The 16,200-nt window shown below is 31.1% G+C and overlaps 1 protein-coding gene and 1 long non-coding RNA gene across 3 annotated transcripts; both read right to left on the reverse strand.

Moving 5' to 3' along the window:
• Positions 1-4,208: 4,208 nt before the first annotated feature.
• Positions 4,209-9,252, reverse strand: LOC146954595 (uncharacterized). 2 transcript variants are annotated; one of them, XR_015014124.1, is made up of 6 exons: positions 8,864-9,252; positions 7,189-7,837; positions 6,425-6,526; positions 6,218-6,323; positions 4,726-5,692; positions 4,209-4,415 (listed from the first exon to the last, which is right to left on the reverse strand). It is a non-coding gene; the product is annotated as an uncharacterized LOC146954595 (long non-coding RNA). The 2 variants fall into 2 exon arrangements; XR_015014129.1 differs by lacking the exon at positions 7,189-7,837 and having other exon boundaries at positions 8,864-9,247.
• Positions 9,253-12,494: 3,242 nt separating this feature from the next.
• LOC146954596 (putative B3 domain-containing protein At1g78640) lies at positions 12,495-12,974 on the reverse strand. Its single transcript, XM_085700411.1, has one exon. It carries the CDS (start codon positions 12,972-12,974, stop codon positions 12,495-12,497), a length of 480 nt encoding a protein of 159 aa, XP_085556537.1.
• Positions 12,975-16,200: the final 3,226 nt, after the last annotated feature.

Genomic DNA, 16,200 nt, shown 5'->3' on the forward strand with positions numbered 1-16,200 from the left:
GTTTGAAAAGAAACATAAGAATCTTCGATGAAAACACATAATACTTACAAATAACCACCACCCACTCTTATATGTATGTTCAACTAAATTGACTAGTCAAGTATCCGGTTTCTCTATGTATACTCTTTAAACATCACACATATTTTTAAGTGTACGTTTGGACGAGATTTTTCTTCTTCTTTCTAATTCATATATTTCAAATGATTTTCAATCCAGTTTTATACGATTCTTGAACCGATTTGAGATGAAAGATTTGGAAGCAAAGTGAAGGGAAACAACTCTTGGAGAGTTAGTAACCTTGACTAAATCAGATTATAATATTGATTATAACTTGGTGTTGCGGATCTGCTTGAATCATATACTTTATAAAAATAGTGTATGATTATCCATTTCTTATTTATTTTCTTTTTGAAATAAGTATTCGTTTCTTATGATAGTATCATTTACAATGGTGTCTAAACAAAATTAGAGTAAATAAGCATAAGACTCTACGAGAAGAAATCTAAACTAATCATTTACTCTAAACTGAGGTGACAACCTACAATAATCTATCAATGGCATCAAGTCCTACTGCTTCCAATCACCAACCAAATCATCTCCTGGTATCAAATTCTCAAGGTCAATCTATCGTTAGTACTGGATGGATTTTTAGAAATAAGCTAGATGAATGGCAATGTAATTTGTAACCAGGCAATACTTGTAGACCATGGTTATAGTCTACAAGAAGGTATTGATTATTAAGAAACTTTTGCACCAATGGAAAGGTTAGAAGATATAATAATTTTGCTCTCATATGCATCTCAAAATTGTTTCAAACTTTTAAAATGTATGCTAAAAGTGAATTATTAAATGGATTTCTAAATTAAGAAGTTCATATTCATCGATCTTCTGGATTTGAAGATTCAAGAAAACCAAATCATATTTTTAAACTTACAAAAGCTCTATATGGACTTAAACAATCTCCTAGAAGGTTGAAGAGTTTAAGTTCATTCCTATTTAAGAATGGTTTTTCAAGAGGCAGAAGTGACAACACACGTTTGAGAAAAAATAAATAAAAATGATTTGTTGATTGTTCAAGCGTATGTTGGTGATATAATATTTGGTACAACTAATGAAAAATATGTGTGAGGAATTTTTAAGCCTCATCCAAAGTGAATCCAAATCTATGACAACTCCCATGCATTCATAATCTAATTTAGACAATGATATAAAATGAAAAAATATTTATGAAAAGGAATATAGAGGAATGATTAGTTCTCTTTTATACTTAACTTTCAGTAGACGTGTCATTGTGTTTTCCGTTGGTCTATGTGCAAGATTTCAACGTTCTCCTAAATAATTTTATCTTACTGTAGTTAAGATAATTTTTCATATACCTAGTTGATACTATTGATCTTGGCCTTTCGTATAGAAAAAGTTCACACTTTAATCTTATAACATTCTGTGATGTTGTCTTTTCTGGCGATAAGTTTGAAAGAAAAAGAACAAGTGATTCCTATCTATTCCTTGGTAAATCTCTTGTAAGTCGGTGTCGTAGAAAACAAAAAACCATAGCATAACCAACAACTAAAACTGAATATGTCTCAACTGCTAACTATTTTTCACAAGTACTATATATCAGAAATCAACTTAAAGATTTCTCATTAATACCGATGAAATTGATTTGTCAAAGAAAACCATTTTATTCGTGATTATATAAGTATACAGGACATTGAAATTCTTTTTTTTTTTTATAATGAAAATTAATTACATGACATCTTTACAAAACCTCTTGGTGAATATCATTTCAATTTAATCAAACAAAATTTGAAAATTATTAAGAATTCAAGCAAAATTTGTTGGGTAACATTCTTGCAAACTAAGTAATTGTTTCTGAATGTTACAAGAACACTGTTCTTTTAAATATGAGACAATTTCGTCAAAATATGAAATTTCAAGTTTTATTCTTTTTTAGTTTTTCAAGAAAACAACCGCTACAATATTCCAAGTGTACTCTCGTGTACTTTCCCAACAAAACATCTCTCTCTCTCTCTCTCTCTCTCTCTCTCTCTCTCTCTCTCTCTCTCTCTCTCTCTCTCTCTCTCTCTCTCTATATATATATATATATATATATATATATATATATATATATATATAGGGGTGTTCGCGGTTCGGTTTGGATCGGTTTTGAGGTAAAAAAATCAACCGATCCAAAATAAAAATCACGTGCGGTTCAGTTCGGTTTGGATGATTGTGTTAAAAAAATCCAAACCGATCCGATCCAAATATGTGCGGTTTAATTTGGATCGATTTTTGGATATCCAAAGTGCAACATATAATTTTTTTATTAATATTAATATTACTGATACACCGTAAAATAATAAGTTTGATACAAAATATCACACAAATTTATTAAAAAAAGTTAACATTACCCAATGAAAATGATTAATTATATTTGAAATAGATGAAGTAGTAACAATATAGATTAAATTAATGCAATATCTAAGATTAAATACCAATAAGAAATATATTAATGCAATATATAATACTAATAAAATAATAATTAAGTATAAAAATTTACTTTTGCGGTTCTGTTTGGTTTGGTTCGGTTCGGTTTTGAAAAGGCAATCCGAAATCCGATTCGATCATAGCGGTTTTTCCAAAACAGCATCCAAACACATCCAAAAATATTTGATTTTTTGCGGTTTTCGGTTTTTTTTGGATCGGTTTGCGGTTTTGTTTTGGATCGGTTTAGATTTGAACACCCCTATATATATATATATATATATATATATATATATATATATATATATATATATATATATATATATATATATATATATAAAATATAACCCATTAAACTCAAACCTTCCTTCATAATTTCTTAAACTCTTAGAAAGTGTCTCCAAAGAACAGAGTTCACCAAAGGCCAATCATGAAACCTTTTGTAAATAGAGAGAACAAGAAGTAAAAGTTGAGATGGAGGAAGAGCCTCCTTTTATAAGACTCAGTAACCAAGGATCGACGGCTATGGGTCAAGGAAACCAAAGGTTTTCAATTCAACGGTCAAGATACAACTTCGAACTGAGGAAAATACTAAAGTAGTGCGCTCTTGCGGCGCAAAGCCCGGAACGGGTGTAGCACATGAATCAGACACGTGGAAAAGTGAAACTGAACATCCATCACGTCGCAACCGTTTCCGCTGAAGCATTAAATGTCAACTACTTCCACTAACTCACAATCGGGCGCCACCTCTTTGCGAACGATATCAAAATTTCCTAACAAACACATCGAAGGCCGCCCCATCAGCAGTGCCCTTGTCGAACGCCTCCTCTGTTAAAGCCATTGAGCCATAAAGGCATCAACGAATTTAGGGGCAATCATGAAACCTTTTGTAAAGAACACATCATACTTATAAATAACCACCACTCACTCTTATATGTATGTTCAACTAAATTGACTAGTCAAGTATCCTATTTCTCTATGTCTACTCTTTAAACATCACACATATTTTTAAGTGTACGTTTGGACGAGATTTTTTTTTTCTTCTTTCTAATTCATATATTTCAAATGATTTTCAATCCAGTTTTATACGATTCTTGAACCGATTTGAGATGAAAGATTTGGAAGCAAAGTGAAGGGAAACAACTCTTGGAGAGTTAGTAACCTTGACTAAATCAGATTATAATATTGAATCAACATTTCCATCCTATGAAAACGCTAAAATTCTGTTGTGTAATATAAAAAAACCGTTTCCGTAGGATACCAGAACGCTTTTCTGGTCGTGGCGGACTGAGGCGTTGTCTTATCCTTTCGAAACGGTTTTTTCCATAAACGGTAACGGCATAGATAAAACCGTGGTCTTAGGTACACTTTTAAAACGGTTTTGAAATTTCACATTTTCAACGGTTTTAAGCCGTCCCGACAAAAAATCCGTTGCCATTGCCTCAAATTAAGAACGGCCTTTTCGGCGTTATTCCAACGGTTTTGGATTGATGTTATTCCAGAAAGCGTTCTCTTAGACCCAAGGGTAAATATCTGCTGTAAGCTACTGCAACGCTTCTTCACCGTTGTGAATAAATTTGTAATTTTTAAAAAATTATGTTGCATTAATCATTATTTTTTCCCTTACTCTGTTCATGTCAGAAATAAAACTATCATTTGACTTCAGTGAAATGTTATACATACAAAATTCAAATATACTCCTAAATTCAAAATTACATACCAAATACTTGCCAATAATATATCATTCAGATACGTATCAAAAATAACATTCTTCACCAATAAAGTACTCGAATATTTAATGTACACTTTTAAGTCAAAATGTCAATTATCATTTTCACAATCTAAACAACACTTAAACATCAACATATGTCTTCATCTCTTGTACTCCAAAATCTTGAAATTCTTCATTGATATCATCATTAACGATTCATCTACAAAATAAAAGAAATATATTCAATAAACAATTAAATTGTATATGTCAAACACTGAGGTAGTAATTTCAAAGCCACTCCCTTCCAAAGAGACACAACAATAAAGTGTACTAAACTATTATATTTCAAACATTTGTTATCCTTCTTTTCATATGATAATACTAAACTAGTAGGTCCTCAATCAAGATCCTAGGCCACCTACATAGAATATTTCTCTACTCTAAGACTAACACAAAACTCATACTGCATCACAAACTGCTCCACAACACACGTTATTAAATTTCACATTCTACAAAATATTATAACATACCTGCTGAACCATCAACATAACTATATTGTCCTCCATACTATGCAACTGTGGAGATATGAGCCTTATAACTACCAATAAAACCATCTTGAAAATTAATAGTAGAAGTACTCATTGGTCCAGCCTCCAATTTCCTTTTTCAGAACTCGTACTTCTGCAAACGACTTGTCAACTACAACAGACCATATACACTCCCAGAGAAAAAAAAACTTAAGTCTTCTTATATTAGAGTAGTAGTAGACCATATAGTTTTGTTGATCTACACAACAATATCAAAAAAAAAAAAAAAAATCAACTCCAATAGTGCTAAAAGTGGAAGCATGAGCTCTATAACCACTAATATTAAGTGATTAAGCTTAACTTTATAGCATACATATAACTATTTGAATTTAAGACATTAAATGCACCAACAATGCTGATATCACAACATCAAAAGTATGTAATCCTATAACAAAGTAATTGAAACTTTACCTAGAGTGATTTTCTAAAGTTTTGTATTGTTATAAACCATAGGCCTTCATCCAACTTATTAGTATGTAGGTTCTAATCAGATAGTAGTAACTTTTCTTTTATTTGTTCAATAACCATTCTTGAAATCTAGAACCAGACAAATTCAAATACTTCTCAATCATAGATCATTCATATATCTATCAAAATAACATTGTTCAAAATAAAAGACTTATATCTTTAATTAAAATATATTAAAGTTCTTATAACTAAGAGTAAGAACACACAAATTATAAATCACTACGTCCAACACTCCATCTTCCTTCACCGAGAACCACACATCAATCACATGCTTGTACTTGACCCAATACAATACAAATAAACAAAAAGAGAAGGTTAATTGCATGACCCAACAACAAGTTAAATGGGGAAAAAAATATATAAACCTTGTTGACTAGCCATTGTCAATCACAACACTGTTGATCTTTTAAAGAGCTAATAAAGTGCTTCAATTCCATTGTCTCTGATTGTAATACAGAAGAAAAACAAGCATGTCACTAAGATACAAACTTGAAGAAATATGCTCTTCAACGCTGTTAAACTAACTTAAGTGAATATATTACTATTAATGAGTAGATATAAGGCTAGGCTATTATAGTTCATTTGATGGACAAGATTCATAACATACTTAAACTAACTTAACTGATTTTGTTACTATTAACTATCTTACAAGAGGAATTAGAAATATGGTGTGAAATATTTTATTAATCATAGTATGTACAATAAACAATGATAAACAGGAGATAGTGCCGAGAATTAATTGACTCTTGTCCAAACTAGCTCCTATACTCATAAGTTAAGGGAAAGTGTTGTGCGCCCTTGGCCAGAAATGGCTAGACTGAAATGAGTAGTGTTAAATCAGTGGTCATGGAGAAATTAATTTGATTCCTCAAACAAATCAAACCATTCTTTGGATGCAACAAAAACCAACTCCCCCATTTACCAGCTAATAAAAAATAAAATTACAAAGCTTAAACCATATAAATACCTTCTCAAAGAGATTAAAGCACTCTTGACTGTCCTTGAAATCTACTCTCATCTCATCAACGCCATTGAATCAGCCAGTAGTTTCAATCTTCTCACTTTGGTAGCAGCTATCTCAGAACCACAAGAGTTACCGTTATTTCTTTTGCAGTGTATTTACAATTTCAATTGTATCAATGCATGGCTATGACTATTGGACAATGGTTCATACCTTGGTTGAAGAGTACTCACTGAAGCAACAACAAATGTCCTGATTGGTAGAGTGGTGAAGTTAGAGTAAGGAATAGAAACTACTTCAGTTACTAGCCGCAACCTATAATATTATTAGATACATATAAAAATTACAATCACTGTTATTAATCACAGATAGATGACAACAAATTTCAGTAGTCCAGTGTGTGTAGACCCACATGCAGACATTATTTAATGATTAGATAATAACAATCTTGAAGAATAGATGTGGGGAAAAGCAAATTATGCTAAAAAAATCAAGTCTATAAACTAATTAACCACTAAAGTAATTAGGTGGTTAATAATGTAAAAACCAAAAAGGAATCAAAGCTAGTTTTACAAAATCACATGCTTCATATTCAACAGTGTCATTAAAACAGAATCAGCCAAAAGGAAAATGGGAAAAAAATGCAATCATAGAATCAATAATTCTTTCTAGTTACACTAATTTTTAGAGACATCGTTTCCAAGTGCCAAATTCAATAGGAACTTTATGAGGACTTTCAAGATGTAAGAACCGTTTTGTTTGATATTCTTCTTTTTTTAAACAATCAAAAACCCTGCACAAGAAGTACAGAGATGCCTCAACAGAAGAAATACAAAGCAAACGGGCACCAAACAAAGGCGGCACACCCAAACCAAGCCAAACAAGCTTCTACAAAGACAAAACCATCCACGAAAATAAATCTAGCAGCTAATACAAAGGCAAGACACCAAAACACAGTTATGCACCAAAACCAATACCCATATTAAAACGCAGAACAGCTGCAGGCCACCAATAAACAAAACACACCACAACAGGTACATCCACCAAAGGAAACAAAGTCCTATTACTAAAAAAGTGATCTGAAGGTATAAAAATGAGGGTTATTTTGATTTATATTGTTGTCAAAAACTCAAATTAAAAGGGATTGGATCAGGACATTATATGATTTATACTAACAAACCAAAAACGAGATGCCACTCATGGTTAGAAAGGATAGCTTATTTCGATTAAAATAATGAAAGTTTGAGCTTCAAAAATTTTAAAAAATAAAACAAATAAAGAATGTATATTATAATTGGACCTTTTTCCCTTCTTATACTTGAAAGGTCGAATAATAACACCCACACTATTTGGTCAAAAGGAATGTTTAAATTGGCATGGATTCGACAAGTGTTTCATCTTGGACCACTTCAAATTGAAAAAATAAAATAACACAGTGGGAAGGATCATGGCTTGACAAAAAATAGTGTTATGAACCAGCCTGACACTGTGACAACAGATGAGCCCAATTCACCTACTAATGAGGAGCCAGCTGCTAATAAGCCCAAAAGGTCCACTAATCCGCCCATCAAACTCAAGGACTATGTGGTATACAAATAAAAGTCTTCTGCTAGAATATACCAGGATCTAGAAGCATCATAACACGTATTTAGTTATTAGAATATATTTCTATTACAAAAAATAATTCCTATAGTTGTGCTAAGTTTGGGATTTTACTTTAACATTTATCTCTACATAAGCATTGTACTTTTATGTAGAGATTATGAAATAAATTTGATTCACTTTTCTTTTCTTCAATTATTCTTCAAGAGGTTTCTTAGTCTTCGAATTCTAAAAATTTTCCCACATATAACAAATAGCTTACTATAAAACATCACAAAAGTTTATATATGGATTAGATTCCTAATCTTTTCATCAATCATTAGATTAACCGTTATATATTTTGACCACAAAAAATAGTAGATGATTATGTCTAAGGCATTATGCTAGATATTGATATTCCTCAATCCTTTTAAATAAAATAAAAATCAATAGAGAATAGCAATCATAATCAGAATATAGAAAAATCACATTGGAATCACAATCAGTAGGAGAAAATTAATAAATCAAAATACAAAAGATCACAATCAGAAACCCCAACTTAACATGTGCTTACCAAATCAATAGAGAACAGCAAAAAGAATCCTTTGGTTTTTATTTTCATATCCAAAATACGTGTTGTTTATGAATTGTCCCCAGTGGAACCTTTGATCAAGTGTGTTCGTGTCTGAAACCGACACATGTGATTACCAAATAATTCACTTTCTCAAATCATTACCGGTGTCAATGAGTTAGTGCCTGGGACATAACTCATAACTGAAGATGGGCAATATTATGCTTTAAATTTAAATTGGATTGAATTGCAGCATTATGTATACATAAATTACAACAACATTTCACTCAATTTCAATGTCTGATTCAAATACTAAATACTATTCGAAATACATAGCCTAACTAATAACATTAAAACCATAAGCGAATAAAATTTATCAACACACATAACCAATTTCAGCTTATAAATTAAAAAAAATCTATACACGTATTAAAAGCATCTGCACACGCATTGCAAGAACAGTGTGAAATTAATTCGATTTGAAGGATTCAATTGATTACCTTAAATGTGTTCCTGTAGAAAGAGGATTCATGATCGATGATTGCATGTGTTCGCCGGGAAAGTTGAATCAGACCGAATTGCGAGAAAAGGATTCGATGAATCAAGTCGCCGAAATCGGGGATCGGAACCAATGATCAGAATCAGAGAATAGAGGGAAGAGAGATTTAGATCTGATACGAAGAGAGTGTTGTGTTGGTGTGAGCTATTGCCCTTTTTTTTTTGTTTCTTCCTTCTACTTCGGTTTTGAAGGTTCGGTGGTTACGAGATTTTACCGGTGGGAAGGTTCGATGGGATTTTGGGAAGTGTTCTACTTTGTTTTTTTTTTTTTTTTTAAGGTGCAAAGAAGATTGTTTGATTAATTGAGACTAGCGAGCAGAACAAAACAAATTCCACAAACCTCTCAAAAAAAAAACCACACAATGGTGTTTATTTTTATTAAAAATAATTAAAAGATATATATTAGAACGATTATTAATTGTTATTGAAAATTTTCAGTAAAATACCGTTTTGATTTCCTATACCAAAACGCTGTTGAATTGTTGGAATATTTTTTTTTTTTAATTGAATACCCTAACAAAACAAAACTAGAAAATCGTTTTCTATACTGCTCTACCAAATCAGTTTTTTTACATTCAAAAAATTAGGCGTTGCCGTAGAGCCAAAATGTTGTAGTGAATATATCTTGGTGTTGCGGATATGCTTGAATCATATACTTTATAAAAAATAGTGTATGATTATCCATTTCTTATTTATCTTCTTTTTGAAATAAGTATTCGTTTCTTATGATAGTATCATTTAGGGGCAACTGTTCTGGACCGGTCAGAAGACCAACCCCACGTTGACACGTGGCCAAACTTACGCCGCCTTAAGGCTCCGCGTCTGAAGGAGTACGTCAGCTTGCATGCATTGTGCCACATAGGAGCACGCCCTCGCGCAAGGATCACCCTACATGTGTCCTGCTCCGTCCATAATCACATGCAGCATAACCCGGAGACGGTTATGACCAACGCGCGCCTATATACGGGTGAACTTGCTTCACCCTCAAGGTACACATCACTTTTCACAACACTTTTTACACACTCTTTCTCAGTTCCATTACTGACTTGAGTGTCGGAGTGCTAACGAGTCTGGATAAACTTTTCGTTCCACCAGGAAGACTCATCGCTGCCGTGTCGAAATCCTTTACCGCCACACTGGAGCATTCTCTGCCACCGTTGCTACTCAACCGTTCTCACCGGACATATTATGTACCAATCATAGCTTCTACTCATCCCACTCTTGTCAAACCAGGAAAAATAAAATCCCTGGATACGTCCAAAATCTAAAGGTCTGGAAGAATAATTTATGGGATTGAAACTAGAAAGAACACTTCTATTGTGGAATCAAAAATACATACCATATTCATGATAGTGATTCTCAGAACACTCTTTCAGCTCCACATATCCCTACGATAATTCCTAAACCAATTTCCATACCACCTTCACAAACTCAACTTGTTAAGAAATCCTCATCCACATCTAGAAAAAGTACATCTTTAAAATCCTTTGAGAAATGTGCAAAACATTCCAAAAGGAAAGGACATTTTAAAATATATATTGCAAAATAATATCATGATTTCCGTTCCTCTCATCCAATGAGATGTGTAATTCTTATGTGATAAAAATTGAAAAACCAACCCAATTGATGCATTTAGGTTGTATAAATTTGAGAACCTTCTTAGTGGAGGAGTTGATCTCACAAAGACCAATGAATCTCTTGGTTGGAGCAATTTATGGAAGTTCACATCCCTTGATTTTTCTTTATTCTTTTTATTTGCATTCTAGGGTTTTCTATGACAAAAACCTTCTTGTCTCAAACTTGAAAGGCATTGAGATAAAAAAATTAACCCAAATTTTTTAGTGAAAATCCTTGGTCTAACAACTGAGGGTCACACCATCTATAGACCAAGATGATAGCTTGCACTGAAGAAAAAAAATACGAAAGATCTTAAAAAAATCATGTTAGATCTGAAAGATGGAAAACAAGAGGACCCTACATCTTCTAATCTCAAGAAGCTGTAAAAATGCTAAAAATATGTGTCAACACATCGATTAGAGAATAACATATAAAAAATGTTACAACACATAGATTACCCTCAACCACCCCATGACCCAAATAGTCCCAAGCTCTCCAAAGAAAATATATAACCTGCCATTGCAACACTTTAAATAATGAGTATAATATAAAGAACTAATCTAATAGAAAAAGATTATAATAGAAAATGATTCAAATATAAACATAAAGTGATTTTGATTTGTGCATCTTACAATGAATAACTAAAGTCCAATATGTAGCCTTGTCCCCCTTTTATTTTACAATACTAGGAAATGTGAGACTCTTTCAACATGTATATTTTCCACAACACCAATAATGTTGATGCGTGAATCATTGATTGAGTCTGAAATAGATTGGAAGTGGAACAAGAAGACAAACAAAGCAATGTCAAAATCAAACGATGAAATCACAGAAAAATATGAAAGAAAAACTAGATTTCTATGGATACCACTTATTTAGATTAAAGGAGAAACAACAATGCTGAGAGGTTATTCCAAGCCAACAAAAAGATCAAAAACTACCTCTCCCTTACACTATACCTAGAAAATAGAACATAATGTTGTCTCGATAGAAAGCAAAAGCTGTAGCATAACGGAAATTTATCGAATAACTTGAATTTTATATTATCATCATAACCAACATTAATGAAGAACAAATGACATATGAACAAAAGAGAGCGATGCATAGTTGTGAAAAAAAAACCCAATTGTATTTTTTTTGACAAAAACAAAACGATATTCATTCATTTAAATCGATAGAGTACATCATTCAACACCACTAAAAACATAAAGGTTGAATCTGCGAACAAACTCACAACATCCAAATTAATAGCATATAACGGCATAATGTCTACAAAAATATATGATAAAATTAAAGTGACCGGAATACCCATGCCTCTGGATCTCCAACGTTGACGCCCAAATCTTCGATTGAATAATCGATCTTTCAATATGAATCAAATGAACACCGCAACAAGACGGGAAATCAAACAACACTGCAACAAGACAAAAAATCGAACAATACCGCACAAGATCACGAACAACACACCACCACACGCAGAAGACGAAATCACGAAGAAAAAACCTAGATCTATGTGAAAATCACTTATTTGGATTGAAATAGAGAGAAAAAGATGAAGATGAGTGATTTTAGGTCAAAAATTGACCCAAAACCACCCCTCAATGAAGAAACTGGAAGAGAAAACCTAGAGAGAGAGAGAGAGAGAGAGAGAGAGAGAGAGAGAGAGAGAGAGAGGACCGTCTTGTTGGAGAGTGAAGTTTTTTACCCAATTGTTTTTTCTTGAATTAAAAAGGATTATTACAAAACCACTTAAAATTGAAAATACTACTAGTCAAGAACTCCCTCCAGTCACTATTATAAGTAAAAAATTATTTTTTACGTTCATTGAATAAATGATGTATAAGATCTATATTAATGACCACATACATCATTCATTCAATGAATCTAAAAAGTAGTTTTTTAATTATAATATTGACCAGAGGGAGTAGTACATAACAATTCTTCTAGTGCATGCGACTACATCCTAATAGTCCTAAATAGAACAGAGAAATCAAAGTGTTTCATATATGGATTCCAATGGAAGCCAATTTCATCTCCTTTCTTTAATCCCCTTCTTCTAACAAAATCATAAAACCAATTGTCAAAGAAACCATAATTTCCTGAAGAAACACATCTCTTATGAACCAGCACATGCATGGATTCAGTGTCATAATCAAAAATCCTAACCAAAGCTCCTCTTTCAAGATCAGCACGAGCACTCAACACAGGCAACACCAATTCCTCTACCAAATCTTTGTCCAGCAATAGCTTATCAGCAAGATCATCCTCTTGAAGAACCTTCTTGATCTTCCAAGGATCATCAAAAAGCATCAAGTTAGTTGAATAACCCCACCATCTCCTTCCAATATGATACGTGTGTGTGTTCAATTTGGGACATGGACACACACCCAATGTTAAATGGGTGCATGTTGTGTTGAAGGGATAAATGTAAGACATATAGAATGCAAAGATATTTTTGTTCTTAGTAAGGATTTTGTGATATAATTTTTTTTTTTTGTGAAATTAAAATACTTGATTTACTCATGATCAATGAATCATTTTATAGAGAAGAATTACATTGATTGATATTAAAACAGTTGTGTCCATCTGGACAAGTCTCGAAACAATGATATAGAGCATATATGGTAAGTGATATAAATGCGAAAGAATTACTAATATTGTGATTACACACATATAAAATAAATTATGAGGTTACTAAAATTTTAAGTGTGAATGAAAACACAGGATAGTATTATAAAATTTGTTAACAATTAGTGTTAGTTTTACCAAGTTTATCGTTCCTCAGAGAGAAATATTTTAAATTTATTGTCTTAGTATCATTTAAAAAAAAAAGGTAAAATAGAGTATTAAGCTGTCACCAACAATATTTCTTCCTTGGGTTATTTTCGAGATTTATTCTAACGCATTTTTGGATATGTTTGTTTTATGCAATATTAGGTATACTTTCTTGCAACCTCTTCTGCAAGAGGTTTATCTCTCCTAAATTTTCTCATGGATGACTTAAGTTTCATATACCTGCGGAGAAACTATTCATCATGTTGATCTTCTTGCTAACAAGGGTTTCTTTTGCTAGTAATATACTCCCTCCGGTCATATTTATAAGCAAAAAACAACTTTTTAGGTACATTGAATAACTAATGTATCTAACATATAAATGTGACCGGATACATTAATTATTCAATGAACCTAAAAATGTGTTTTTTGCTTATAAATTTGACCTATTCCGAGTACATTGTCGTGGAGGATGTTATTCATTACTAATTCAATTATATAACACAAAAAAAGTTAAGACTAGGAAGTGCCCTAAATCGTTTAAAGCAATAAAAAAGCAAGTTATCGTCTCAACAAAGATGTTGAAAGAAGTTATATAGTTTTTATTACTTTATTTAGTCCTTATCAATACAATTATATAACACAAAAATTAATAAAATTGAATAATTATCCATCTCATAAAAGGATTACTTGAAAAATCAAAACGAAATTGAAATAACGATTTCTTATATCTATTTTTTTGATAAAAAATATATTGTTATTATTGAACTTTTTTTATCTTCAAAAATAAATAATTAAATACATAATAGAGCAATAAAATAATTAATACATAATAGAGTAATAATAATTAAATACATAATAGAGTAATAAAATAATTAATACATAATAGAGTAGTAAAATATAACAAATTTTGTTATATTTTTTTGTGGTGGTTGGGGTTTGAACCCTGGACCTTGCATATATTATGCATTGTCACTACCAACTGAGTTAAGCTCACGAGGACAACAAATTTTTTATCTAAGAATCATTATTAATTTTTGAATAATATTAAGAGTATATTTAAAAAATATATTACTTACATACATATTTGTTTAACAAAACATTTCTTGAAAGGAATTTTTCAAATGAAAACAACTAATTCAATACAAACAAGACATTTGTACATTTAAAGTAATTAGTACTTTTATCCGTTCAATGCACATAACTTTTTTTTTGAAGATTTTGTTTCTATCCTAAATTATATGTCATTTTGTCGATTTCACACAATCAAAAAATATAGTTAATTTTTTATTTTAAAGAGAAATTATGATTTGTTTTTAGAGGATAAAGAAAAATAATGTTATTTACTTATTTTAAAAAATTGTCTTTCATTGAAGGTATGAGAAAGAGAAATTTAAATAATTGGAAAAAAGGAGTAATAAATAGTAATGAGTGTAATAGAAAAGTAATTATCAATAATTTATTGGTATTGTAAAACGACATATAAGATATGACAAATAATTTATTTATTTTTTTGACAAATAAATTTGTCGCTAGAATGATATATACATTCCTCTCCCCTAAGAGAAGCTTAAATTAGACTTCTCTTCCATCTAATGTTAAAATATACACTCCCCTATCATGAAAACTAAAATTTATACTCTCCTTCCCTATAAGATGCTTAAATTACAATCCCCTCCCTTAATAATTAAATATGCACTACACAGTAATTTATTTTAACATAAATAAATATCTTTATGATATATACTAATTTTGAACCACCATTTAAGAAAAATAAATTCATTTCTTTATAATTTTAATGTCAATGATTATTAAATTTAAATATTATTAATTTTATAAGTTAGAGTATAAAATTAACTTTAAAATAACCGTACCTTATCGTCTTTAGTAATTTTTCACATATTTTAATTTTATTTTGGGTTGCTTCATATTTTCTAATAGGGTTTAAAATTATATGCTAGTGAAATTATGAATAAAAAATAGCTGTTTTCAATTTTTGATTATATTAACCCGCAATGCTATTTTTTTTTTAAAGTGTGTTAGATTTCTTTTTGCTAGATTATTATAAATAAAAAAACAATTATTGAGGGAGTAAAATGTAGATTTTAACATTAGAGTGTTGGAATATATGGCAAGATAGAATACACGCTAGGCGAGGGGGGGGGGGGGGTGAATAGCGTTTTACAAAATTTATCGCATTTTTAGCGAAAGCGAGTTTGAAAACAAATTGATTTATTAGATTTGTGCTTGAAACGATAACAATGACAAAGAGATTAAGAAAATGCAATACATGTACAATAAGATTTACTATTCAATTGAGAGATTCAAATTCTGAATCTTAATAGAATAAATGATTAATAATTCTCACACAATATACCAAACAAGACAATTCTCAAACCAAACCTAAGAGCATTAAAATGAGCTATAACTAATGAACACAAGATATATGTGTTTGATGCATTGAGACTTGATTGTATTCAAATGTGATCAATATGGATTGAAAGAAAACCTAATTCAAAGAATTAAGTCAAGGTTAACAAATTGAAACTAGATCACATTCAAATCAATTCTAAACAATCATCAAACAATCATATACTCAAATTAAACAAAGTAAAAGAGGAAAGGGAAGAGAAACGACACTGAGATTTATAGTAGTTCCCCTTTTCCTCCTCGCATCGGGGTACGTCTACTATTCTTGGTAGAAAATGTCTCTACCAAGGACTTCCACTAAAATTGAATGTTTGATTACAATGTTGTGATTACAAGAACTCCTTAAATTACCGTAATTTTCAATTCATATGCAACCACAACCCCCAATCTTCAAATACCCTTTGAAACTGGTGTTTCTACAAGTCTTCGAATCATGAATCACTCATGCAATGTCTTCGAA

The sequence above is a fragment of the Medicago sativa genome, chromosome 1 (genome assembly GCF_051527215.1).
Source record: "Medicago sativa cultivar Bolivia chromosome 1, Bolivia_mono, whole genome shotgun sequence".
In the NCBI taxonomy this organism is placed as follows: Eukaryota; Viridiplantae; Streptophyta; class Magnoliopsida; order Fabales; family Fabaceae; genus Medicago; species Medicago sativa.

Bases quoted from the DNA above. Each gene is read 5' to 3' on its own strand.
- LOC146954596 (XM_085700411.1), bottom strand. From the start codon at position 12,974: ATGTCTTACATTTATCCCTTCAACACAACATGCACCCATTTAACATTG.